This window comes from Chelonia mydas, chromosome 10 (genome assembly GCF_015237465.2).
Source record: "Chelonia mydas isolate rCheMyd1 chromosome 10, rCheMyd1.pri.v2, whole genome shotgun sequence".
Taxonomy (NCBI): Eukaryota; Metazoa; Chordata; order Testudines; family Cheloniidae; genus Chelonia; species Chelonia mydas.
Window position 1 is genome coordinate 5811788 of NC_051250.2, and position 26870 is coordinate 5838657.

General features: G+C 42.6%; 1 protein-coding gene across 2 annotated transcripts; it reads right to left on the reverse strand.

Moving 5' to 3' along the window:
• Positions 1-9268: 9268 nt before the first annotated feature.
• On the reverse strand, positions 9269-25444 carry C1QTNF8 (C1q and TNF related 8). 2 transcript variants are annotated; one of them, XM_043524470.1, is made up of 3 exons: positions 25150-25444; positions 15557-15797; positions 9269-13241 (listed from the first exon to the last, which is right to left on the reverse strand). In XM_043524470.1, exons 2-3 carry the CDS (start codon positions 15780-15782, stop codon positions 12694-12696), a joined length of 774 nt encoding a protein of 257 aa, XP_043380405.1. In that variant the 5' UTR covers positions 15783-15797; positions 25150-25444; the 3' UTR covers positions 9269-12693. The 2 variants fall into 2 exon arrangements, with proteins under 2 accessions (XP_043380405.1, XP_027678299.1); XM_027822498.3 differs by lacking the exon at positions 25150-25444 and having other exon boundaries at positions 12038-13241; positions 15557-15917.
• Between the last annotated feature and the right edge of the window lie 1426 nt (positions 25445-26870).

Sequence of the window (26870 nt, forward strand, 5' to 3'; positions counted from 1 at the left end):
CTTCAGAATTGATTCCTTGAGGACCTGCTCCATGATTTTTCCAGGGACTGAGGTGAGGCTGACTGGCCTGTAGTTCCCAGGATCCTCCTTCTTCCCGTTTTTAAAGATGGGCACTACATTAGCCTTTTTCCAGTCATCCGGGACCTCCCCGATCGCCATGAGTTTTCAAAGATAATGGCCAATGGCTCTGCAATCACATCCGCCAATTCCTTTAGCATTCTCGGATGCAACGCATCTGGCCCCATGGACTTGTGCTTGTCCAGCTTTTCTAAATAGTCCCGAACCACTTTTCTCCACAGAGGGCTGGTCACCTCCTTCCCATGCTGTGCTCCCCAGTGCAGTAGTCTGGGAGCTGACCTTGTTCGTCAAGACAGAGGCAAAAAAAGCATTGAGTACCTTAGCTTTTTCCACATCCTCTGTCACTAGGTTGCCTCCCTCATTCACTAAGGGGCCCACACTTTCCTTGACTTTCTTCTTGTTGCTAACATACCTGAAGAAACCCTTCTTGTTACTCTTAACATCTCTTGCTAGCTGCAACTCCAGGTGTGATTTGGCCTTCCTGATTTCACTCCTGCATGCCCGAGCAATATTTTTATAGTCATCCCTGGTCATTTGTCCAATCTTCCACTTCTTGTAAGCTTCAGTTTTGTATTTAAGATCAGCAAGGATTTCACTGTTAAGCCAAGCTGGTCGCCTGCCATATTTACTATTCTTTCTACACATCGGGATGGTTTGTCCCTGTAACCTCAATAAGGATTCTTTAAAATACAGCCAGCTCTCCTGGGCTCCTTTCCCCCTCATGTTATTCTCCCAGGGGATCTTGCCCATCAGCTCCCTGAGGGAGTCAAAGTCTGCTTTTCTGAAGTCCAGGGTCCGTATTCTGCTTCTTTCCTTTCTTCCTTGTGTCAGGATCCTGAACTTGACCATCTCATAGTCATTGCCTCCCAGGGTGTCGTTAGGGTGCCTATTGCCCCATTATCCCCTATGGGCTAGGCTCCTTGGAAGGACTACATCTCCCATGATGCATCATGATGGGCTCTTCTCACAACAAACCATGTGGTGCATCATAAAGTCACCTGATTGAGTGCATCCTGGGAGATATTGTCCAGCCTACTCCGTCGGGGAATCAGTGGAGGATCAGGAGGAAACTAGGGTGAACCACTGGCAACACACAAACAAAGGGGCTTGCAAAGAGATAGGCGCTGAATAAACTGGAACCTCACAGAGTGACTCAACTGTGATTCAAAAATGATGGGTTAAATTCCCCTCTGGTGCAGCCCCAAGGGCAGAAAAGCTGCACTCTGGTATATCTGGCCCCTTACTTCAGGGCTCGCTCTTTGCAGCTGGATCTGAAGACCCACTCAGTATTATGTACAATTTGTCATTCTGCTTGCAACCTGTCCTTTTGCAGGAGATTTGAGGCATCCTGCCATTTACAGGGCAATCCCACTAACAGGTGAGAGGGGAGGTGCTACTCCTGCCCGCAGCTGCTAGAGGGACTTACTGTGCACCATGGAGGCTTATGAACAAGCTGGCAAGCACAGGACTCTGTGCTCCTGCTGCATGTGAACTGCACAAAGAAGCACACCATGTATAGCACTGTCTGGTCCTGCTCTGATTATATAGAGGGGGGAATTTCAAGAAGCAAAGAATGTTCAGAGGAACACGGTAGCAGGATGGATAATAAGCAGAACATGGATACGGCCAGTCATTCTGAACTGATTCATGAGGTTGACCCAAGTCCACTTCATATCATTTGCTGCGCTCAGAACCGTGGCTGCTAGAATCAAGATCGAGCATCTCTTACTTCTGACACTGAGTGATGCTATGCTACTACACGCTGAAATAAAGTCAAAGATAGGGGCTCCTTCTGAAAGCTGAACAGAGCATGGTCTCATTGATCAAGGAAAGGAGTCAAGAGGCCCCTTTGATTCTACTCCTGGCTTTGTAAGGAAATTACATCCGATGGCTCGAGCAGGGGACTGGGAGTCAGGACTCTTGGGTCCTATTCCCAGCTTGTTTTGATGACTCACTACCGGTATGTAGCCTGGGTGAGTCAATTAACTTCTGTGCCTCAGTTTACCCATCTGTTAAATAGGAATCCTACTTGTTGTGCTTCACCAGGCTCTTAACACTTAATATTCATTAACTGCTTGGCTCCTCCAGTGAAAGTACAGCAGTAATCACTTTTAAGGAGATTAAGTATGATGTCAGAGTAAGAGTTACTTTGAAACAGATAACGGATTCCAAATTAGAGTAGTAACAACCCTAAACCAGACAGGATCAGCAGAGACCATGCCACTACAAAACCAATCCAGAGGTGCCAAGGGCGTGATAGCAGCACAGTGAAATCAGGGGACGGTGGGAAACAAGAGTTCCCGATAGAAGCTATGCTCCAAAATGTTTAGCTTCTGTGCTATCGTTCAAGTTCTGGACCACTAAGCACCAGTTTGGATCACATGCTGTTCATCAGACATCATAGGCCCCAGTTGCAACAATTCTGTCAACTCTAATATCTCTTGTTTATTACAATAAGAATTACAGTTCTTTAGAGTCCCTTCTGTGAGAGTATCTCAAAGTGAGTTACAAACATTAAACAGGGAAGTGCCTAACTTTTACAGAGGAACTTGTAGGGGTTTTTTTTGTTTTGCACATAGTCATCGAGGAAGTTGTAGAACCAGAAATAAAACCCAGGAGTTGTCATGATCGAGTGCTGGCTTTCATTACTGCTATGGTTGACTATACAACACAAACCAATGCCTGGTGAAGATACCCCTGAGTTTATATGTGGGTTCATGAGGCTGATTACTTAAAACTTGAACAGAAAAATGCTTTACACCCCATTCTATTTTAACACAGGTTTTAAAAAGAGTTTCCTATGTATAATTTCTCCTTAACTCTTCCCTTATTACACTACACCCCATATCATCCCACTAACCTCTCAATTACTGCTCATCTATTCTGAGAACACCACCTAAAAAGCCAACCAGCCTTTGTATCTGCCCTTATATATACTCAGCATGAAGCAGCCAGCTCAGGTGTGTTCTGGGTGGAGTAAGGCCTGTCTCTATAAATGGGGAGTTAAGCCACAGCTGCCTTTAGAACAAGGCTTAAAAACATTCTGGGTACACTATGCCCTATCCACAGGCCACACATTTTGCCCAGTCCTGTTGGAGTCAGAGGGCTTTTCCTTGTTTAAAATAAGAACAGATTGCTTTTCCTCGTTGTGTTCTCTTGTTACATCTGATTAGTGCTTCCCATGCGTGATCTAGTGGCAGGACTTTCATCCAACATGGGGTAGAATGCTATGGAAACACTCAAAAGCATAAAGCAATAGTACCGTTGTGTAAAAAAAAGGGTAATGGGTTGTCAAGTTTGCAAGTCGGAAGACAGCTTGAGCACAGAATTCAGTGGTGCAGCTAGGGAGACCCATCCATTATCAAGCTATTTTCACAGGGCTTCACTATGTGTAGGCTTCTCTCTGAGATTACAGCAGGAATTCACTTAAACAAAATGGGGCTTTCATGCTACTTCTCTGTATATGAAATTTCAGCATGAGGGGTTCCCACTGTGCTTTTCAGCCTCTCCTCAAAGATGAGTTCACACATTTAGCAGACCAAAGATCTAATACAATCTCAGGTTTTCTAAATACATTAGGGAAGCCAGTGTGGTGTTGAGTCAGACCTTGATCAGCCTGTGAATGATAGCAAGTCATTCATTCCACCTTGTTCTATGAGGTGGGTTTGGGATTTCTGTCTCCAAAGAGGCAGGATGAGGACACCATTTGGAACATTTTTACTCCCTCCGTTAGGTGGGGTTTTGTCCAATAAGCACATGTGTATTCCAGAGGAGATACACTGCTAATGATGCCCCCAATTGTTTTGCTTCTGCTACCTTATCTTTTAAAGCCCTGTTTAAACTCAGGGCTCATGCCCAGTGATTACAAATCACTGCCTGTGAGAGGGCTTTACCTTGACCCCCTCCCCTGGTGCCAGCAATGCGATGTTTATTGGGGTTAGTTCCAAACAAACATGTCCAGATCTCTACATGCTGGCAGGGTCTGTTTCCCAGTGTTCTGTTCCCAGCTCTGATGCTACAGAGCATTTACCCCATATCCCCCTTCCCAGCTCTGACGCTGCAGAGGCTTGCCTGTGTCCCCGTTCTCATTTCCCCTATTCCCACCTCCTCCTTCGTAGCAGGCCCAACTATACCTGCAATGCACGCTCACAGTCCCGCCCCTTACAACTTAGGGTCATGTTCCATTTTGGGTCTGGGGTCTTCATCCCTCCCCTTTTGTACCCTATGGTAGGGGTAAGGAGTGAGGTTGTGCTCCAGTCAGGGATGGGCATTTATTTGGTCTTTCAGTGTTTTATACCTCCCCCTCCCCCAAGCCCCTTTGCCCCTCCTGGCTGGTTGCTTGACTTTGCCTTGAGATAGGAGTTGAGGCAAACTTAAAGTGTGCTCTCGAGTAACGCTTTAACTGCTCTTACCTGTTCCCATTGTACTAACAAATCCAGCTGACAAGGCAGAAGCAACATCACACTGTCTTTGTCCCTTGTTTACACATTTTACTATAAGAGTATCAAAAAGCAAACCCAAAATTCTATCCCAGGCTAACAAACAGACCTATATACTAACGCTGCCCTCTGGCATTGGCTAAGCCAGTAGCGAGCTGAGATTTCTGATGCTAATTTTAGTTTAACTGTTGTAAGAGTGCTCTGTGTCCATGTATGGGTTAAAAGTTAATAGATAACGTGCCAATAGCTAGCACTTCTTCTTAGCATATGCACAACATACCTGAGGTGGCATGTGACCAGGATTCATCACCAAATTTGGTCTGCTGGTTGGATCGTTAGCTTCCCTGGCCCGGGCCAGGTACTGACAGGGAGTGCGATGTGAACGCTGATCCATGCCCCATCCAGAGCCAGAACTCAGGAACATGTAGCATAGTTCCTTGGTATGTAGGACCAATACAAGTTCTTGTGCTTTGCAATGGCTTTCTCTGTGCAGCGATTTATATCTATAAGAACATAAGAATGGCCATACTGGGTCAGACCAAAGGTCCATCCAGCCCAGTATCCTGTCTACTGACAGTGGCCAGTGCCTGGTGCCCCAGAGGGAGTGAACCTAACAAGTAATGATCAAGTGATCTCTCTCCTACCATCCATCTCCATCCTTTGACAACAGAGTCTAGGGGCACCATTCCTTACCCATCCTGGCTAATATCCATTAATGGACTTAACCTCTCGTTCTCTTTTAAACCCTGTTATAGTCCTAGCCTTCAGAACCTCCTCAGGCAAGGAGTTCCACAGGTTGACTGTACGCTGCGTGAAGAAGAATTATCTCATCAATTACCTCATTCTCCCAACCCCATTGCTCTGTCTCCTCCACCTGTTGTTTCCTTCCTGGCATCCAGATCATCCGTGCCCCAGGGAGTTTACTCTCCTCTTTGTTGCTTGTTGTTGTTGCTGCCTTGCACAATGGGGCTCTGATCTTCAAGTGGGGTTCTCAGCCACTTCTGTCATAGAATAAATGTTACCAGTCAAGCGAAGCCAAGTTTTTATACTGGAGAAGGCAGTTGTATTGTTTGTATGCCATCACATCTCACTGAAAGATTAGAAAGAACATTATGGCAAACCCCAGAGCTGTCCCGTAGTTTCTTCAGAGGCTGTGATGAATTTTAGGAGCGTGGTATCTAAATTAAAAAACGATAAATGAGATCCTTCCTGCCCTTTGTTAGGGTCGTTATAAATTAGATTCCTGCCTTACCAGCACCATATCTCAAAAGGATTAAAGAATGACTTTTTCAAAGGCTTGTTTTCCACGTTGACTGCATCTGAAAAAAGAATTAAAAATCTACTCAGGTATTAGACCAGCTGCTGGCAAGCTGTTTACAAACTGATCAGTGAGTTTCACATTTTCATAATTTGGCTTTGCCTCATAAAGCACCCCCAAATATGGATAATTATCCCAACATTTGAAGTCCAGGAAGCCGAAATAGCGATGGCTGCTTCTCCGGGGTGGTCGTTTTGATTTCTACGTACTGTTTGCTTAGCATTTCAAACATTGTTATACTCGCTTATAGCAATCACAGGATTTACTGGAACACTGCAAGTAACAACTCCAGCACCAAAGACAGACTTAACCTCCTACTAAGCCCTCCTCCCCCCAAGTCATATACAACAACCTAATAACATATAAGACAGCTTAACACTAACGTAAAGATACAGCACCATCTCTTGGTGGAGGTGCGGTTGACACTGATCATTACAGTATTTCTAGAATCTTTCTAGATAAGAGGGCTGCATACATGAGGAAGTTTTTAATCACATCTATAACAAACCAATAAAGTAATAACAGAAATGTTGTCATGGAGCAAATTTATTTACTGTATGCCTAGTGTATTTGTAGCTGAAATACATTCTTTCAGAGGCCTTGTATCTTATAAATATATCTAGGACTCTGCGAGCATTTTAATATTTGGAACAGGCACAGATATTCCAGCTTTTCTTGTGTTTTTCAAAGGAAGGGAATATGACTGTTTGCTGTAAAAAGAATAAACTTAGAAATTCTTAACACATCTACTGAGGAAGAAGAGCTGCAAATATATTTAGTGCTATTTAAAAACATGTAGATCTGCAGGTCATAGTGCATTCTGTGTTTGCCCCAACCCACCGTTCAAACTGGCAGTGCAACAGGTAGTTAAAATATTTTCCTTTCTTTTGGTGCATGATGCTTGAAGTGAGTTTTTGATTGAAGAAAATCTTTTCCAGAGGTCCCGGTGGAGTTTGCAAAATGGCACTGCTGACAATGCTCATCACAAGGGAGAGAAGAGGAATCAACAGAAATACTGGAACCAAGTTAATAGTGTTCCCTCAGCCTCAGGCATGGGGCTGAATTATGGCAGTAATAAGTACAGCAGAAATGTACACCTTTCTAAAATTTAAGTTTCTAGATCTTTTGGTTGCAAAGAAAACCTGTATGTGAAGCGAAGCTGCAAGGTGTCTTCCTGTATCCCGTTACAGTCAGGCAGACAATTCTGAGAAGCCTTACTTACCCCTATTCAATACAATGAATTGTTGACTCTGGTGCCTAATGATGGCATGCAATCATGTACATCATCACTATATCACCATTTATAATTTTAGAAGAAATATCCAGGTACTCTGGGGCTGGAGATGGATATTGGAACAGTGGGCAGAGCTTGGATATGGCACCGCTAATGCTTCCCCCTCAATCTTTCCCCTGGTCAGAAAGGAGAGAAAGGATGGAGCAGGTGTTTGGAGGAAGTCTTCCTATAGGCTCAGGGATAATGCAGTGAAGTGCAACTGTGTTCCAGATGCCTTGAGTAGTGCTGGTGGAATGAAGCTGGGAGGCATCATGGACGAAGGCAGCGTGCTGAAGGCGTTGGAGTTAAAGTGCTAAACTGATTGGACAGGCTAAAGAGGGCAAGACAACATGTTTACATGCCTGGACTTTAGGCAATCACATTTACTTCCTCATCAGACTCCACAATTAATGGAATATGTTCAGTAGACCTGGACTTTCCACAGTCAGACAAAGGGAGAAATGGGAGCAAGAGGTATTCACGATAGATGTTAAAGTGGTCAGTCTTCCAGGGACTGTATACAGTGGAAAGGAAAGAGACTTTTGATTCAAGCACTGGGCTGGGACTCAGGAGGTCTGAGTTCCGTTCCATTGTCTGCCACAGACTTCCTGTGTAACCTCAGCCAAGACACTTAATCTCTCTGTGCCTCAGTTCTCTATCTGTAAAATGGGGATAATACTTTTTCTCCTATCTTTTGTCTGTCTTACAGTGTAAGCTCTGGAGGACAGGGCCTGTCTAACTCTTTTTTTTTTTTTTTTTTTTTTTTTTTTTTTTTTTACACACAATGGAACTAGGTTCAGATCAGGCATCCAGGCTCTCTTGTTAATAATTGCATAAACTGGAATCTCTTTTTTTCCCTTTAAAGGGTTATTCTGTCTCTCGAACCAATGTGGCTTCATTGATTTAGCTATGGCTAACATTGGTCATATCAGCAACTCAGACATTTTGAAATTGCCCTGTCAAACTGATAATCAGAGCCTCTCTTACTGTGTGCGTAGGTGTTATGGATTTACAAACATTTCTGTTCATTTCCTGGTAGAAAGTAGCATTTGGAAAAGTCAAGGTGGATGAACATTAGCAATCTCTGGGCATGTTTTCTCAGTTCTGGATTATGTACTGTCAATAACACCAGCTGGGTTATGACATTTTAAAAGAGGCTTAGGGTTTTTTTCTTTTTAAGTACAGTAAATATGCTGAACTACAGAGGGTGAAAAACGCTGTTGTGAAATCTTTTTCACGCTGTCGCCTTCGCCCCTGGAATTGTGTCCACCATCACTTGTTCAGTAGACACTCGTCAGCCAGCAAGCCATGGCTGCAAAATTTACCCACATGGGATTCCTTCAAAAGTAGACCAGAAGACACAGAGGAGGTGTAAAGCTTTTAAATTCCCCCAAATGTGATAAATAGCTGGGGAAACTTGAAAATACCTTTAGTAAGTATTGTGCAGTTGGAGTTTTTCCCGTGTGTATTTATATGTTCAAAGCAGGTTTCTCTACTAGAGCTTTCAATACTAAATGGCATGCTGCAAATAAGCAATGCAGCCATTATTGCTTTTATCACCATCCTAATGGAAGGTGCTGATTAGAGAAGCCTTTTTTAAATTGCATAACAGCCCAATTTAGGTGACTGGGACTTTTGTTTACTTACAAGGAACAATTTACCTGGTGGCAGGGCAACAGATAATCTGCAGGAAACCCACTCTCTGTTCCATGCGCTTTTCAAAGCTTACGAGTCTTCCAAATTTCATTTCCAGGGCTGTTTCAGCATACAACGCAAAAAGGGACTAGAGAGCAGGCAATGGGATCTGGAACCCCTCCAACGCCTCTATGTTGCTGGTTCAAATGTAGACCAGGATAGCATAGTTATCACCACTGTTGCAACTTCACTAAAAATTGGGATTAGTCTTTCAGCTGCAATCCAGGGGGCAAAAGAGGGCATAAACGAGATGGTGAAAGTGTGAAGAAAATGTGTTCCGGATATCTCCCATCCACAGGGTTTGCCCATATGATTAACAGGCAATGGCCCCTTACGGAAATGAAATTGGTCTAGTTTCTGGAGAACTTAGGTGTCAATATCACCATCATAGTTGGCAATACAGAGCTGGATTGTCAGTTATGGCATTTAGTTCTGCTCCATGAAAAGCAAGGGAAACAGATCCAATGGGTTCAGAACACTATCTTTATTACAGTTAATTCTCAGGTTAAATGATTGGTAACAAGAGATGTGCAGCAACAAGCAACAATTAGCCGAGCAAGACATCCAGTACAATATAATGTAATGCATCCTCCATGCAAACATCCCACAAGGGGTGTGTGTATGGGGACAGGGACTAACAAATATATATATTTGGTCTGTTTTCTGGTTCTAGCACATAGCATTTCACTGTTGTGTGCAGTGAATATTAAGAAACTAACACTGCAGCCTGCAGAAAGGAGGTTTTTGCACAATACAATCATTTCTCGACTGCCTAGAAATTATAGTAAACTAATTTTCATTGTTGATCCCTGGCAGTTGCCACTGGCTTCAGCTGGAGTGGTAGGTACTCAGTAACTCTGACAATCAGCCTCTCCTTACGATGGTTGCCATTAAAACGGGAAAGGTGACACAGTGTAATGCTCTTCGATATCCTTATCAGTCCTGCTCCAGCATACCCATCCCAATGGAGCTACACACATGATAAAAGTTATGTACCTTCTTAAGCGCTATGCTGGATTGGCGTGTTATGTTTAGGTCATTGCAATATTACATTCTAGGAAAAAGGACAAAATCATGAATTATAGCAAAGAAAGTCAGCATCGTTTTAAGGTAAGTGCACTGGGCCAACTAACGCTCTGTAATCCTGCTGCAACCCGACCCAAACCAGTGGGGCTGGACTGGAATAACTGAGAGGAGAATATGGCCCTTTCTTTTTATTAGAAAATGTATTATTATCATTTATTATTTGTATTACTGTAGTGTCTTAAAGCCCCAAACATGGGCCAGGACCCCGTTGTGCTAGGTGCGGTACAAACACAGAACAAAAAGATGGTCCGTGTGCCAAACAGCTTGCCATCTAAGCGCAAGGCAAGAGACAACAGATGAAAACAGAGAGATAGCGGACTCCGATGAGACTATGTTGGTCAGCATGATAGGCTGGGGTCTCAACACCCCAGTAGCCTAATCATTGCCATGGTCTTGGTAGGTATCGTGCAAAAGGAGAGTTTTGAAGAAGGAAAATGTTTGGTGTTGGATGTTTACGGAGAGTTCCCGCCAAATGTGAGGGGCAGCACAGGAAAGAGAAGGAAGATGCTTGTTTCAAAATGCAACACGTGGGTGGTGATGGGCATCGTGGGCAGTTGGGAGAGAGGAGTCAACATCCTGACACTGAATGGCAGATGATAGATAGGGTGCTAGTCCATGAAGGGACTTGAAAGTGAAGACAAGTAGCTTATATTTGATGTGATAGAGAAGCAGGAGCCAGTAGAGAGATGCCAAGAGAGGAGCAACACGGTCAGAGCAACAAACTGGGAAAATGATCCTTGCAGCAGCATTCTGAATGCATATGAGCATTGCTAAGAGACAGATGTTGCAGGACTCAAGATGCCAGAGAACAAGAGCCTGGATGAGAGTTTTAGGGGTGTGGATGGGTAGGAAAGGCTGGATCTTAGAGCTGTTACGTAGAATCCGCAAGGTTTAGGTAGAGCCTGGAGGTGAAGCTCGAGAGAGATCTGAGCCAGAGATGATGTCCAGGTTACAGGCCCAAGTGACAGGAAGGATGGTGGCGTTGTCCACAATGATCTAGAAAGGAGGTAGCGGGGAGGGCTTCCCGGGACAGCTCGGAGTGCAGGGAGGAAGACTACGAGCTTGGTTGTAGCCACTTTGAGCTTGAGCTGACAGTTAGACGTCCATGAGATGTCAGAGAGACAGGCCAAGATTTTCATTTGGACAGAAGCAGGCAGGTCTGGAATAGAGGTTGATCTCCTCGTCGTCCACACAGTGATGGTAACTGAATTTGTGTTTGTGGATGAGATGACCCAGAGACAAGGCGTAGAGGGAAAAGAGAAGGGGACCAAGGACAGAGCCCTGTAGGACCCCCAGAGAAACTGAGAGGGGGAGATGAGGAAGATTTTTGAAGGACATGCTGAAGGAGTGATTAGAAGCTGGAGGAGACCCAGGAGAAGACTGAGTCACAGAAGCCAAGAGAGGACAAGATTTCAAGAGGAAGAGCCTGGCTGATTATGTCAAGGGCAGCTGACAGGTCAATGAGGAGGAAGATGGAGCACCGGTTCTGAGCTTTATCTAGGAAATGGTCATTTTTGGTGACAGTGATTTCAGGGGAGTGCAAGGTATGGTTCTAGAATGGAACTGGAGGACAGGAACTGCAGACGGCAATCGTAAACTACAAAGACATCCTTTGTCTTTGTCATCCTGGGAGTGGCTAAGTCATTATGCAAGGTAGCCTATCTCCCCTTGTTTTTTTCCTACAAAACCCCCCCCAAGACATTCTGGTTAAACTTGGATTATTGCTGTGCACATTGTAAGATAAGTTATTGCCAGCAGGAGAGTGAGTTTGTGTGTGTGGTTTTTGGAGGGGGGTGTGTGGGGTTGGGGGGGGGGGTGAGAAAACCTGGATTAGTGCTGGAAATGAGCCACCTTGATTATCATGCGCATTATAAAGAGAGGTTTCAAAGAGGGATGGGCTGGGATTTGTGCTGGAAATGGCTCTACTTGATGATCACTTTAGATAAGCTGTTGCCAGCGGGGGAGTGGGGTGGGAGGAAGTTTTGTTTCATGGTCTCTGTGTGTATATAATGTCTTCTGCAGTTTCCACGATATGCTATGCATCCGATGAAGTGAGCTGTAGCTCACGAAAGCTCATGCTCAAATAAACTGGTTAGTCTCTAAGGTGCCACAAGTACTCCTTTTCTTTTTACGAATACAGACTAACACGGCTGTTACTCTGAAAAAAGACATCCTTTGTAAGCAAAGCAACCTGCAAACACTTTACTTTCATTGTAATCGTTAACTAGCTTGTCTAATATGACAGCTGGGGATTGAAAGGTGATCTTCAGATAATTACAGAGTACAAAAATGATTAAGCCACTCCACTAAAACAGATCTGATAGGTTAAAACATTTTTGTAACTGAAGTAATGTACTGAATGATTTTGGCAAGCTGTTTAGCAGAGATGTTGCAAGGGGCCTAGGAAAGACTTCAGAACAGTGTCCTTCTGTTTTATCATCTAGCTAACAATAAGCACAGCATCCCATGGGTCAGAAAGAGCTCAGGCCTTCTACGTATTCATCAAGTGGGCACTGCCATGTAACTTCTGTTCGTTTAGCTAGCAGTGCCCATTCCCCTCCCACGCATGCTCACACCTGTGCTCTTCACATTAAGATTGTTGCATGAGAAATATCTCTAATTGACTGGGAGGATTAGCAAGCCAAAAAGCAGATCAGCTGGCTGCTAGCCACAATCAGACCATGAAAATATTTAGTGCATATTTATTTCCATGTTGACATAGACATGTGCGCTTTTAAAGAGGGGAGTTAGTAATCTACCCAAGGAGCTCTACTAAAGCACTGAGCCCAAAGATGCAAATTTGGCTACTCTATGGCTGGTTTTATTAAATGGCCATTGAAGGTGATGTAAATATCAGACTCCTCACTATAGATGCCATTTTCCCTCTCTCGTTTAAACATTCTCACCCAGACCTCATCTCCTTCCTGCAGCTCAAGCATGAGACTCTGGCTCTGCATGATGCTCCGATCACTGGGCTGGGCATAGAGGATGGCCACTTCCTTATTGTTCTTCATTAAGTGCAGGTAGGTCTCTTTGAAGTTCCAGGTGTGGACATTAAGGTTTAAGAAGTAGATCCCTGGCACATAGCAGAAGAATTTCCCTGTGAACATGCTGAAGTGTTTGTAGAGATTCACAAACTCCGTATCAAAAGTGACATGCTGGAAATAATCAGAGCTATGGAGAGGTTTTCTCCGGCCCACTGAAAAGGCAGCATAATGCAGCTTGCAGGAATTGCCTGGTGGACCAACCTGGCCTTTCTGACCTTTCCGTCCATTATAACCACGTAGCCCTTGTTCTCCATCCTTTCCAGCCCCTCCGGTGATCCCTTTCTCTCCCAGGTCACCTTTTTCACCTATGATCACAAAGAGGAATTAAGTTGCAAACATATGCACACACACTACATGCCACAGAGACATCTGGATGGAGATAGCCAGCATCCCAACTGGTAAAATAACACTTTCTCAATGGCTGCATTGAGAAATATTTATCATAACTAAATCACATCTAGATTTGAATTCAGGAACACTATTGACAGGAACCCGCTAGCTATCATGCCTATTCCATATATTAACCACACAACAAATAAGATAGCTTTCTCTGATACATTATAGATTTATAGATTCCAGCTGCAGAAGGGACCACTCTGATCATCTAGGGTATGCAATTTTACATTTGCATTATTATTTCCAACCAGATTATTGGAAGGATTAAACTATAAAATTCAAGAGCACATGGACATTTTGCTAGGGAGAGAAGGCTAGAGTCCTAATTTTTTTATTAATTGAGCTATAATCTGTGTTAATAGGATGGATAGTGAGAACAATTATTCATGGAACCTTTGGTAACCACTATGTAGAATTTGTTTTTAGCATGTCCATACCTCTTTTCATTCATGGGAACAACATGTTGTCAAGGTTCCTCCCCCACTCTGAACGCTAGGGTACAGATGTGGGGACCTGCATGAAAAACCTCCTAAGCTTATCTTTACCAGCTTAGGTCAAAACTTCCCCAAGGTACAAAATATTCCACCCTTTGTCCTTGGATTGGCCGCTACCACCACCAAACAAATACTGGTTACTGGGGAAGAGCTGTTTGGAAACGTCTTTCCCCCCAAATACTTCCCAAAACCTTGCACCCCACTTCCTGGACAAGGTTTGGTAAAAAGCCTCACCAATTTGCTTAGGTGACTACAGACCCAGACCTTTGGATCTTAAGAACAATGAACAATCCTCCCAACACTTGCACCCCCCCTTTCCTGGGAAATGTTGGATAAAAAGCCTCACCAATTTGCATAGGTGACCACAGACCCAAACCCTTGGATCTGAGAACAATGAAAAAGCATTCAGTTTTCTTACAAGAAGACTTTTAATAGAAATAGGAGTAAATAGAAGTAAAGAAATCCCCTCTGTAAAATCAGGATAATAGATACCTTACAGGGTAATTAGATTCAAAACATAGAGAATCCCTCTAGGCAAAAACTTAAGTTACAAAAAAGATACACAGACAGAAATAGTCATTCTATTCAGCACAATTCTTTTCTCAGCCATTTAAAGAAATCATAATCTAACACGTACCTAGCTAGATTACTTACTAAAAGTTCTAAGACTCCATTCCTGGTCTATCCCTGGCAAAAGCAGCATAAAGACAGACACACAGACCTTTGTTTCTCTCCCTCCTCCCAGCTTTTGAAAGTATCTTGTCTCCTCATTGGTCATTTTGGTCCGGTGCCAGCGAGGTTACCTTTAGCTTCTTAACCCTTTACAGGTGAGAGGAGTTTTCCTCTGGCCAGGAGGGATTTTAAAGGGGTTTACCCTTCCCTTTATATTTATGACACATGTTTTCTTCTCGTTTTTGTTTTTTGGTACAAATATTTGCAGAAAGTGAATTTTCACCCCTTAGCTGAGTGATTTATGATTTAGGTGACCAACTACCTAGGGTGAGTAAGAGAGAGGATGGCAAAAACAAAGGGATAAAAACATGGGATGATATCCTAGCCCCATTGACTTCAATGTGTAAACCGCCTAGGTCCATGAACCCGACCCATATAATTTACATTGTACTGTTACACACATACAGGCTTTCTGTGGCAGAGAAGAAGGGAGTAACTATGGGTGTGGTTGATGGGAAACAGAACAAAACATCCAAGTTTAATAGATTCATATGTTTTAATGCCAGAAAGGACCATTATTACTATCTAGTCTGACCTGAATAATGTAGAAAGTCATCCAATCCTTCCTGTATCAACCTCATAACTTCTGTTTGAGCTACACCATATCTTTTACAAAGTTATTCAGTCTTGATTCAAAGATAATACATGATGGAGAGTCTGCCATGTCCCTAGATATGTCGTTCCAATGGGTAATCACCCTTGGTATTAAAATATATATGCCTTGTTTCTAGCCTGAATTTGTTTAGCTTTAGCTTCCTGCCATTGGAGCTCATCCAGCCATCTCCCGGTAGATTACAAAGCTGTCAACTCTCAGACATCTTTTCCACATATAGGTAGTTATAGCCTGTAACCAAGTTGCCTCCTGACCTTCTCTTGGATAAACTATATAGACTGAGCAGCTTCGGTTCTTAAGAGATGCGTGTTTTCCACCTTGGAGGAGGAACATGGCTTGTGAAGTTATGGTAAATTCACAAAGTGTGGTCCTGGGCTTGACTCACCTTTCAGGATGGTGATATCTATTGTGGGCTGGACTTTGGGCACTGAATAGGCGGGGTCATTGCTCATCCTAGTGGATCGTGATGAGGCGAAGGAGACTGGCTCTTCTGAAGGCCCACAACATCGCACGCATGAAAGCCGCCGGGCTTCCCGTCTCAGCGAGCCCTTTTCTCGTAGGGTGCCAGCATTCACAGTGGATACCAAGAGCATCAGAAGCACAGCACTCATCTTCAGCTGAGCCAGCTGGAGCAGGAGAGTAATAGGAATGATTAATGTGGTGATTTGAGCCAGAGCAATCGTTGGCCACCTATTCACTTACCTAAGGGTTCCCTTCTTTATTTCGTTATACTGGTGTAGCACTTAGTCGGGGATGAGGGACCCATTCCACTAGGCGATGTACACCCACACCAAAGAGAGAGTACCTACCTTTGAGTTTACAAACTAAGTATGTCTGAAGAGACAACAGATGGATACAACATAAAGACTGGAGAGATCGTGACCTAACAAAGAGATGATTATTAGTGTCGCAAGTACTGGTCACAGCACACCTACTGTGTAACCATTGTCGAACCAATGTTTGCCAAAGGCTTTGGATGAAAAGCACAAAATATTACTAGATATTAGTATTATTACTTATTATTTATTATTTATGTATTTATTTATTGGTGTTATTTACTATTACAATCTCTAATTATTGCAGTTCTAAAAATAATGCAAACTCATATGTAACAAACATAACTCTCCAAAATAAAGAGAGAGAGAGAGAAACTATGATTTCAGAAAAAGAAAAACCTTCAACTGAAAAAAAAAATCACCATTTGCTCCAGATAACCTTCCTTTCAGCCTGTTAGTTAACCACTGTAAGACAGACTATGCTTTTATGACTATATCAGTTTGTTGCTTCCTGCAGAATTCTGTGTAGGCTTCATATTTGCATTGCTGAATATGTATACCGGAAAGCCAAACATCCCCAATGACTGCAGCCATAAGTGACTGTTGCTTTGCACGAACACTGGTTCTTGAATTTTAATATTGATTTTTGTACTGTATTGTTGGCAAGCTCCAAAATCCTGAATTGCAAATGAGAAGTGAAGGGAAATATAGTAGACAGTGGATAGGAGGAGACCTAGCATACAGCTTTCAGTCTTCTTACCAAGGATGGAAGTAGAAACATCACCTTAGTGGCGAAAATCACAGTCTTCATTGACTTCAGGGAAATTACAAGTTGTTTCTTGCAAAAAATTATGCCCCTTCCCCCCAGTCTCAACATCCATTGAAATCCAAGAAAATACTTTAATTTACTTCAACAGACTTTGGATCAGGCACTTCATGAACATGTTAGTACTGCAGCAATTCTTACTAGACTATCAGGGAAAAGTGGGAGAAGTGATGGATGGATGCCCCAGTTATGGGAAATACATGATCTTCACAAAGATCCTGTTCACAGTAGATTTCAAACCATGGTAAGCCAGATTGGTTCTCCTGAGCTGGGAAGCACTATGCCTTCACCAGCTGGAGAATGGATTCGTGCAGAGAATATGGAACAAATTTTCATGAGGGCTGTCCTGGCACTTTCTAGGAGACATTTTCCTCTGGTGTTTTTTTCAAATTTATCATCCAGAAAGAATCAGAACCCACACATCCTTATTATTCAGTTGTTCTGTTCTGTCTAACTCACGATGAGACTCGAGGAATGCTTATTAACATGCTAAACTAATTCTAGTCAATAGCATGGAAAAAACTACCCATCCATTTGGGAGCGGTCAACAGTCCTTCACCAAATTTTGAATAATTTTAAAAGATTTTTTTCATTCACAGTATACAGAAATCTGGTTTTAGGTATCAGTTTTATAGAACAAGGTTCTCCTTTACACTAATGACCCTTTACACCACTCTGGCAGCACCAAAGGGCCTTTAAACTGGGTGTCATGTAGAGCTCCACTCACTTGAAGGACCCTTTACATTGGCAGAATATTGTAAAGGGGTCTTAGTGTAAATGTGAATCAGGCCTCGGAGAGGTGACCCATTGGACCAAGTATATCATGCTTAAATGGTGTATGGCCCACAGGGGACATTCTGTTTATGGGCAACAAGTTTCTAGGCTCACTTAGGGCCTGACCTACAGTTTACTGCAGTATTGTATTTGCTCAGCAATATAAAGATCTGTATTAGCTTCACTCGATCTACAAATTATTCAGCTCCAACTTAATTTCAGCCAAAGTTGAAGGTATTTAGCTCTTCTCAGGGCCTGGGCCTTCTAGTCAGTAACCTTTGAGATATATTGTAGGAGACTGTCATTTCAATCTCAAAGTATTGAGTTTAGGAGACATAACTGCTTTATGCCTGCTTTTAATACCTTACTTGAGGACAATCAGAGAATTCATTAAGAAAAATATTTCTCATGTGGTCAGAGATGGAAAATTCATAAATGTGGAGACATTAACTCTCGTGATTAAAATACACTGTCCTCATTAGGCAGAAGAATGGTGGTTATAACTAACAGATTAGCAAGTGTGGGGGTTTTGCTATTAAAAAAAATGAGAGAACTCATCCACTCAGTGACTTTTTTTTTTCTTTTTTTAAGTCTCAGAAAAAGAGCAGTGTTCTGGCTCTATGCACATTGTAACACCATTGGGGAAATCAACAAAGTCCATATTTTCTTCCATGATCCATGAAGGGTCAAAATGCAAGCATTTGGCTAGAATTTCCTTTTGCTATGAAAAACACTGTCAACTGAGAAAATCATCCATCCATAGATTGAACCTCTTAGATCTAAGCTAAAGAAAAAATTCCCCTGATGGCTCTTGCATTCTCATGAAGCATATCCCAACATCACTGACAATATTTCAATCACGTTTTTTTTTTAAAGATCAACTCTAGTTCATAAAGGAATTAATTCAGGGGAGTCCTAGAGCCTGCGTTATCTACCGGAGGTCAGACTACATGACCACAGTGGTCCCTTCTGGCCTAAAAATCTGTGAGTCAATGGAATCCAGGAAATACATTTTCTTTCAGACCTATGGAGTTTGGGCCTCACCAAGGTTTTCTACTGTGTCTTGGTGTGTGTATACCACTGTCCTCTTCTGGATGGAATTTTTAGACCTGATTTAGATCCGAATGGTAGAAACCTGTGTATCTGAATGACGCGTGGACCATGTGTAGTTAGATGAGACCACCGGGGTTTTTGAGCATGCATGTGGTTATAGATTGTTACTAGTAGAGAGGAGAGGAGATGCAAAATAGAGAGCTGGGGGGAAAGAGGCAAATGGAGGGAGAGGAATAAACCAACCAAATAAAGCTACAGTAGAGAATTTTTGAAAGTTTGAAAGCCATTCGGTATAAAGACACAAAGCAACTAAAGGAAAAGGAGAAATCTAGAAAGCAGAATGAGTGAATAAAAAGAGACCAAGCTCTGAGTTACAGGGAAGCAACCTAATTCAGAGGGGGAAAAATAAGAGAAGAAAAGTAAGTCTAGAGATTGGCTGGAAAAACCCATCAGAAACCTGGAGAAAGAGGCAAGAAGGTACAATACAAGAAAAGAAAAATGTAAAAAGCGGGAGAGAGCCAAAACCATAACAGCCAGGAAGGAAATAGATGTGGGGAGGGTTGTGTGTTTTTTCTTATTAAAGACAGTTATTGGGATCTTGCTGTCCCAAGTATGGCGATAACCTGTTTTCTCTCAACAAGAAGGCAGGTGTATCTTCTTCTGAACAACGAACTCTGATTGTTATCACCTTCACTTCCAATAAAGATCTGGCAGTCTGTGCGTCTTCAGAAAATAAATCAAAATCCTGTACCAGAGGAATGTTTGTCCTACTTTCTGATACTGATCCGACATGCTTGCTTGTGTCTAAAATGATATATTAGCTCAACACTGAATGCCCAGAAACTGCAAAGCTGATCTCTTTCTTATTTGATCACCCTTCATGGTGTCTCTAGAGAGAGATTCATTTTCGAAGCAGCAGGTCAGAAATAGAAGTATAAATCAGCTTATTTCTTTGCTGTGAAAAATGTTTCCCTGCTATGAAAACAAGAATCCCCAGATGTCTGTTGTCCCACTGTGTAGAAAGCCCAGACATGGGATCATACACAGTCATCATGTTATTAACACCTATAACTGAATTAAAAGGAATTTTTTATTTGTCTGGTATTCTTAGCTGCTACTTGCTATAGGAGGAGGCTCCAAGACAAAGGAGGACTTTTCCAAAATACAGTTCAGGGGGTTACAACCTTCCTACCAAATGATGTATTTCTTTCATTTTTGCTGCACCTTCAAGGACCCTAAAACAAAGGAGCAGAAATACAGCAAAACAAAAACAAACAAAGAAAAACGGTATTTGGGAGACTTCTTGGAGAGAGGGACCCAACCCACAACATTTACATCTGGAATTGAACTTTCGCACATTTCAGGGAGCCCAGATCAGAAGGTTTGGATTTGAATGTGTATTTTCCCAAGCTTCAAAAGTGTTTGGATCCTGACTTTTAGGTTTGGGGTCAGTTCTGATTTCTAGCCCAATTTTTCCTCGGTTTAAATAAACTCTGAAAAAGTATCTGAATTTTTCGGAGTTTGTCCATAGAGCACCCAACTTCTGAACCTTTTGAGGTTTGCCCATTTTAATTCCTTCCACACCTAGATCCATGTTCCCTGACAGTAGACGTGACCAAACTATGTATGCGATGGCGCTGATAATTCCTCATTACGAGAGCTCCACATACTTTGATCTGTCAGATTTCAATTAACGAGCTTTTGTTACTTTAAGGGGATGCTGCTTCTCAGCTAATCTGATTCCAAATAGGCAATTTCAATGACAGAAGAAAAATTTCTTGCTGTCCCGATAACACTGCCAAATGCCCTGCTCTGAACCCAGGAAGTTCAGCATTAATGTGCTCAATTTCAGGTGGAAATTAAAACAAAACAAACAACATTGACATTTTCTCCCACAATTGGCAGAATAGAACTTCTTTGGATGTTAAATGGGGATAGCTTCAAAACCGTTTTTTTTTGGTCATTTTTCTCTCCCGCTCTGCATTTCTGACTAGGATGACAATGTCAAACCAACATAAGACTCTGTTCCTAAGGTATTTCTGCCAGACCAGAGCAGGAAGTACTACATTCTCATGAAAGTCTGTCTCCCGTATAGCAAATTCAACAGATTCTGAAAAATGTAAGTGTCCAAACTTTGGTGCTCATTTGCAAACAGAACCCATATCTTATTACTGAGACTGAGCTCCCTTACATCAGTGGCAAAGCAGGTGTGGTATGAATAGCCATGGCAGAGTTTGATTTAATTTTTTTTATGATTTTGACAGATATCAATGTTTATTTTTATTTCTATCCAGTTAAATTTTCACCGTTTTCCAAAATGATGGGTTTTAAGCATTTTTATTGTTATCTATTTAAATTTCCATTGTTGTGGGAAGTTATAAGGAGGGTGTCAGACAATCATTATTTAATGACAGTGGACATCCAGATTCCTCTCTGAATGAGGTGGTATAACTCATCAAATAACAAAGGTGAACCATGAATGTGTTTATGCAGCTGGGTTGGCTTTAACAAACACTGGCTGTTTCATTTGATTCTAGAGGGAAGGCTCACATATATGGTGCTAGAGTCTGTTTGAACATAGATTTAAAAATAATAATAATAAAGTGAATGACATGCAAGGAAAGGGGGGTGTCATAAATATAAAGGGAAGAGTAACCACCTTTCTGTACACAGTGCTATAAAATCCCTCCTGGCCAGAGGCAAAACCCTTTCACCTGTAAAGGGTTAAGAAGCTAAGGTAACCCCACTGGCACCTGACCCAAAATGGCCAATGAGGGGACAAGATTCTTTCAGATCTGGAGGGGGGAAGGGACAAAGGGTTTGGTCTGTCTGTGTGATGCTTTTGCCGGGAACAGATCAGAAATGCAAGCCTTCCAACTCCTGTTAAGTTAGGAAGTAATCTAACTAGAAAATGCATTAGATTTTCTTTTTTTTAATGGCTGGTAAAACCAGCTGTGCTGGAGGGAATGTATATTCCTGTTTTTGTGTCTTTTTGTAATTTAAGGTTTTGCCTAGAGGGATTCTCCATGTTTTGAATCTGATTACCCTGTAAGGTATTTACCATCCTGATTTTACAGAGGTGATTCTTTTACCTTTTCTTTAATTAAAATTCTTCTTTTAAGAACCTGATTAATTTTTCATTGTTCTTAAGATCCAAGGGTTTGGGTCTGTGTTCACCTGTACCAATTGGTGAGGATTATTATCAAGCCTTCCCCAGGAAAGGGGGTGTAGGGTTTGGGGGGATATTTTGGGGAAGACGTCTCCAAGTGGGCTCTTTCCCTTTCTTTGTTTAAAACGCTTAGTTGTGGCAGCATACGGTTCAAGGACAAGGCAAAGTTTGTACCTTGGGGAAGTTTTTAACCTAAGCTGGTAAGAATAAGCTTAGGGGGTCTTTCATGCAGGTCCCCACATCTGTACCCTAGAGTTCAGAGTGGGGAGGAACCTTGACACGTGACCTTCTTCCCACCCACACTCACAGTTTCCCTCCACTCTGAGGGTATCTGGGAGGCATCTGGGCCTGAGGGCCTCTGGTGTGATTCCGGTGCAATGATCTGTAGTCTGTTGGGGTTCTTGGGGCAGTTGGCCTTTACATGTCCCAGCTTGTTACATTTAAAACATCGCCCAGCTGTCTGGTCACTGGGGTGAGGTGGGTTGCTGGAGAATGGTATATATGGTGCTAGAGTCTGTCTGAACATAGATTTAAAAATAATAATAATAAAGTGAATGACATGCAAGGAAAGGGGGGTTAATATCCAAATGAACAACTCACACTCCTCCAGTCTGACCATTCAGTTTGGTTTCTCTACAAGCTGAAGGCAAGTCAGCCTGGGGAAAGGGAATCTCTTTAGTTTATACAAGAGGCAATATGCCTTGTGGGTAGGGGCATAGTATTCTGGAGATGTGGGTTAAATTCCTAGTTCTGGCACAGACATTGTGTGACCTTGGCCAACACTTAATCTATCTTGTGCCTCAGTTTTCCATCTGTAAAGTTGGGATAATATTTTATTTGCTCACACAGGGGTTGTGAGGATAAAATTCATTCATAACTGGGAGGCGCTTGATGAAGGCCAGGTAAGTAGGTAGATCTATTCTTGAGTTACAGGATGTCTGTTTACATTTCTGCTAATATAGTCCTTTCCCTTTATTCCTAGGATTTGTCCTGGTCACTTAAAAACGCCGTTCTAAGATTACCTTTCCTTTAACTGACAGAGCAGCTTAAGCCACTGCCCAGTTCACTGAGGATAAACATCCTCAACTAAAACCCAGTAGCTGATTTAAGGTAAAGATCCCTTTTGTATGGTATAGCTGGAAAACACACAGCAATTTGTTGTACTGCAGGCTTTTGAATTGATCCGAGGATGGAGCCCCCTTCTAGTAGCAGAAACGTGCCTTCTGCTTTACCTTTATTACCTTCTGGGAAGTCTTCAATGTTGGCTAACAGGTTCCCCGCTGCTGGTGGTGGAAATGGCTGGAAGCAAAGAACTTTAAGGCTGTTACACTGTGAACACTAGACTCCATCTTGGAAGTAATTTGAGTTTGCTGGAGGAGCTAAAGTTTCTTCTTGGATGATTTATTATGCAAAGGCCTTGCCACTCTCCAGAGCCGTTAGCACTACAAGGTCTGCAAGTCCAAACAGCTGAGCAATTTCTTCTCCGTGCAATGGCTCATGGTGAAATGGGTGGGCAGCCATTCTTAGAAACTATAGCACACGCTGAGTAGTAATTAACATTCTTGCCGCCATGAATTGACTTGCAAATTCATGAAGAGGAAGAGTTAGATTCAAAAAGGCAATGTGGTTCGAAATACCTACGTTATTCATTGCCTAGTGCAGGTGACCCACTGGGAGCTTCCTCTGTTCACGCTGTTTTCAAAACATTTTGGGATTAATCTGAAGAGGATTCCCTAGCATTGCGAGCAGAATCTAAATTGGCTGAAATCCTTTTAATGCTGCTGCTTATAGCTTCCTTGCTTTGTATTAATACATGCCGATACATACAAAAAGAGTTTCTAAGAGCCTGAAGCAAACCCCTAGACTTGTACACTCCAAAAGCTGGGCTTGTTTTGAACTGGATCTTAACACTGCAGAAGCTCAGATTAGACCCAAGCTCACTGGCTGGCTGGTCCATCCTTTTAAATGGGCTACACAAAAGTTTTGATTCAAACTTTGCCACTCAACAAGTTTTTAATCCAATTCCTAATAAAAAGGGATAGAATTATTCTGTTACTATATTTATATCACTAATTCAGATCCAGTGTAAGCAGACATAACTCCACTGTGATCTGGGGAGTAGCACCTGGGGTTTTAAACCATGGTTTTAAACCAGGTGTCAATTGCCCTTTGGTTCACCAATAATTTGGGATGGTAAACAGTTACTTTTTCTTACTAAAGAAATAAAAATCCCTTTCTAGTTCACCTTTCCCCTGAGCGGGATTTGGCGTGTGCATCCAGAGTCCCTACTTGCCAGGATGATTGCCATGGATTGGAAATGGCCATGCTTTTTTACTAGGCGGGCCCTTGAAAGGAATCCCATTTTCGCAGCATGTCCAGACAATGATTCAGCCCTGCTTTGTGGAGAGAGGAAACAAGTTACAGTGAAATAATATGCAGGGCAATTGCCCAGATGAAGCAAATTAACTGACTGTGTCTCATGCTCCTTTGCACTCTGCTGGTGGAAATATCGTTTGTCTCAGTGACTCACCAGCAATGAGTCACCTGATCTTTGGACTTTCTTGGTTTCAGCTAAAGGCTGAAATTGTTTGGAGGGTTTGTTTGCTTTTTTCAGCAACTAAAATGTTTTCACAGCACAGATTGACGTGTCGCAGCAGAACGGCACAAATACCCCGTTTCAAATTGCCACACTCATCCTACCTGTGAAATAGCTGAGAGTGGATGCTGAGTCCAATATGACCGGCGGGTCTCTCCTTCAATCCATGCGACCTGCACTACTGTGACTAACAATCATAATAATAACAACAATTAATAACTGATTACTATATCTCTCTCCCCTGAGCCACTCTGGCACCACCATTGATTCCTGGCTGAGGCTAAGAAAAAAGGCACAATCAAAACTGTTGAGTCCATGTTGATTCCATGCCTGTCTCCCCCTTCTTTCCTCCATCACATCTGTTCTAGCAGAGAGTTGATCTGCAGACTAATACAGCTGAAGGTCACCATAGCTCAGGAGGCTTTCAGAAATAACGGCAAGCATCGCAGAGCAGGGGCCCTGGTTGTATACAACAGGGTCATGGTGACTCTTCCACCACTTACCCCACACCAGACAATAGTACAAAATATATTCATGCCTCAATGTCCGTGGTGACTAATGAAACAATGAGCGTTAAGTGGGAACAAATCAGAGCCAGTTCAGTGACATTCTGGAAAGCCCATGCGCTTCCTTTCACTTATTTTGCATGTGGCAGCAAGCAGAAAGTGAGGCACAGCCATCCCTTTATAGTGACTCACGAGAACAGCCTGCAGCCGCTAGTTGGGAACAGTTCTGACTCCAGATCGATACTGTTTTGCCATCTATGTAGATCCATTTAACTTACCTTGTGACTCAAAATCCCCTTCTCCTTAATTTCCTTGTTGTTGCCTAGTGAGCTTCATAATATGAAAGCCCCTGTTCATTCAGCTGTTGGTCTGGTGGCTTCTGTTGCTGCAACTTCCTTGCCGGTGTCCAAAGGAAACAGTGAGTGTCAGTCCAACTTCTTATGAAACTCAGCAGCTACAGCGCAGACAGTTTGCAAGTGATTTTTCTTTGCTACTTGTTTTCATCCAATTGTGCTGGATTGGGCTCCTGCTTTCTTGTTTTGCTGTTGCCTTCTCGGCATTTGGAGGAAGTCTGTCAGGCTGCACAGCTCCTCTCACAATAATAGAGATGAAGAATTTTAAAAAAACAAAAACAAATCAAACCGACAATCGGCCCTCGTGGCCGGAGAGAAGATGAAAGTGCTAGAAACACATGAAACCGATTTATCTTTTGGTGGGCTCAGCATCTTCTCAGGGGGGAAAAAAGAAAAGCAGCCCTGTCTTTTACACATCAGATGCAGTGGTGAGAAAAGGAGAAAGTAAATAAGTGTAAATGGTGTCCCTAGCCTCTGTTTGCCAGAAGCTGGGAATGGACAACAGGAGATGGATCACTTGATGATTCCCTGTTCTGTTCATTCCCTCTGGGGCACCCAGCACTGGTCACTGTTGGAAAACAGGATACTGGGCTAGATGGACCTTTGGTCTGACCCAGTATTGCCGCTTTTATGTTCTTAAGGACCTGCCAGGCTCTACAATGTAATCTGCAGCTTCCCTTGACTTTAACCAGGAGGTGCTGTCCAAGAAGAACAAATCCCAGCATGCAAAGAACCCAGGCTGCTTGGATCAAGATGTACCCAGGGTGCAGGCATACATGACCTATGCCATATTCTCTGAAGGATGTAACTCCATATTTATAACCAAAAAAAAAAAAAAGGAAGATGGCAGCAATCTGTTGCATTTTAGTGCAGATGTGGTGCAAATCTCAGGAAGAAGGTGTACATTAATGGACTCTTCCTAACATCCAAGAATGCATTATAATTTCCCTGTGATAATCCTTCCACCTCCAAAAATAACCCCAAAGCATTTGTGTGGTAATAAACAGCTCCAGGATGTCACGCATGCCATCTATTGCTCCTATTGTTAGCTCATGTCAGGGAGAAGAAGTCAAGATGGAATAAATGGCATGAGTAAAGTGACACAATCTTTTCAACCATTAGTTCCTGGACTGTCTTTCATTTGTACCTGTTGTCTAACAAAGTATGGGTCAGGTTGATAATGCCACGATTGTAATTACACTGAAAGGACAACATAATCACACTGGTTTTGCTTTTCAGCAGGTAATCACCACCTTTTCAAATAACCCAAAAGTTCACTACGTGACTGAATTACTTATTCTTCTGATGTTATTCTCAATTACATTAAAAATAAGCCCTTCATTAGAAGCACATTGAAGTTGCAAAGTCAAGCAAGTTAGGAAAAGGCACAATTAAGGTTGCCCAGCCATTCAACTGCTGAACTGTTGTTGCTGAATTGTCCTAATAAAGTCAGCTTTTAGCAGAAAGCCAGCCTGGAACATTGCAGCCCAAGAAGCTGAAGTTTGTCAAAAGATACACACAACTGAAAACAGGGTCTTCTAATGCAAAGTGTCAGGCAACCTTAAGCATATGCATTGCTACCTGTGCCACCTATAAGAAATATACTTGTCCTGTGTTGATTGACTGTTTGCTCCAACACTCTCCCA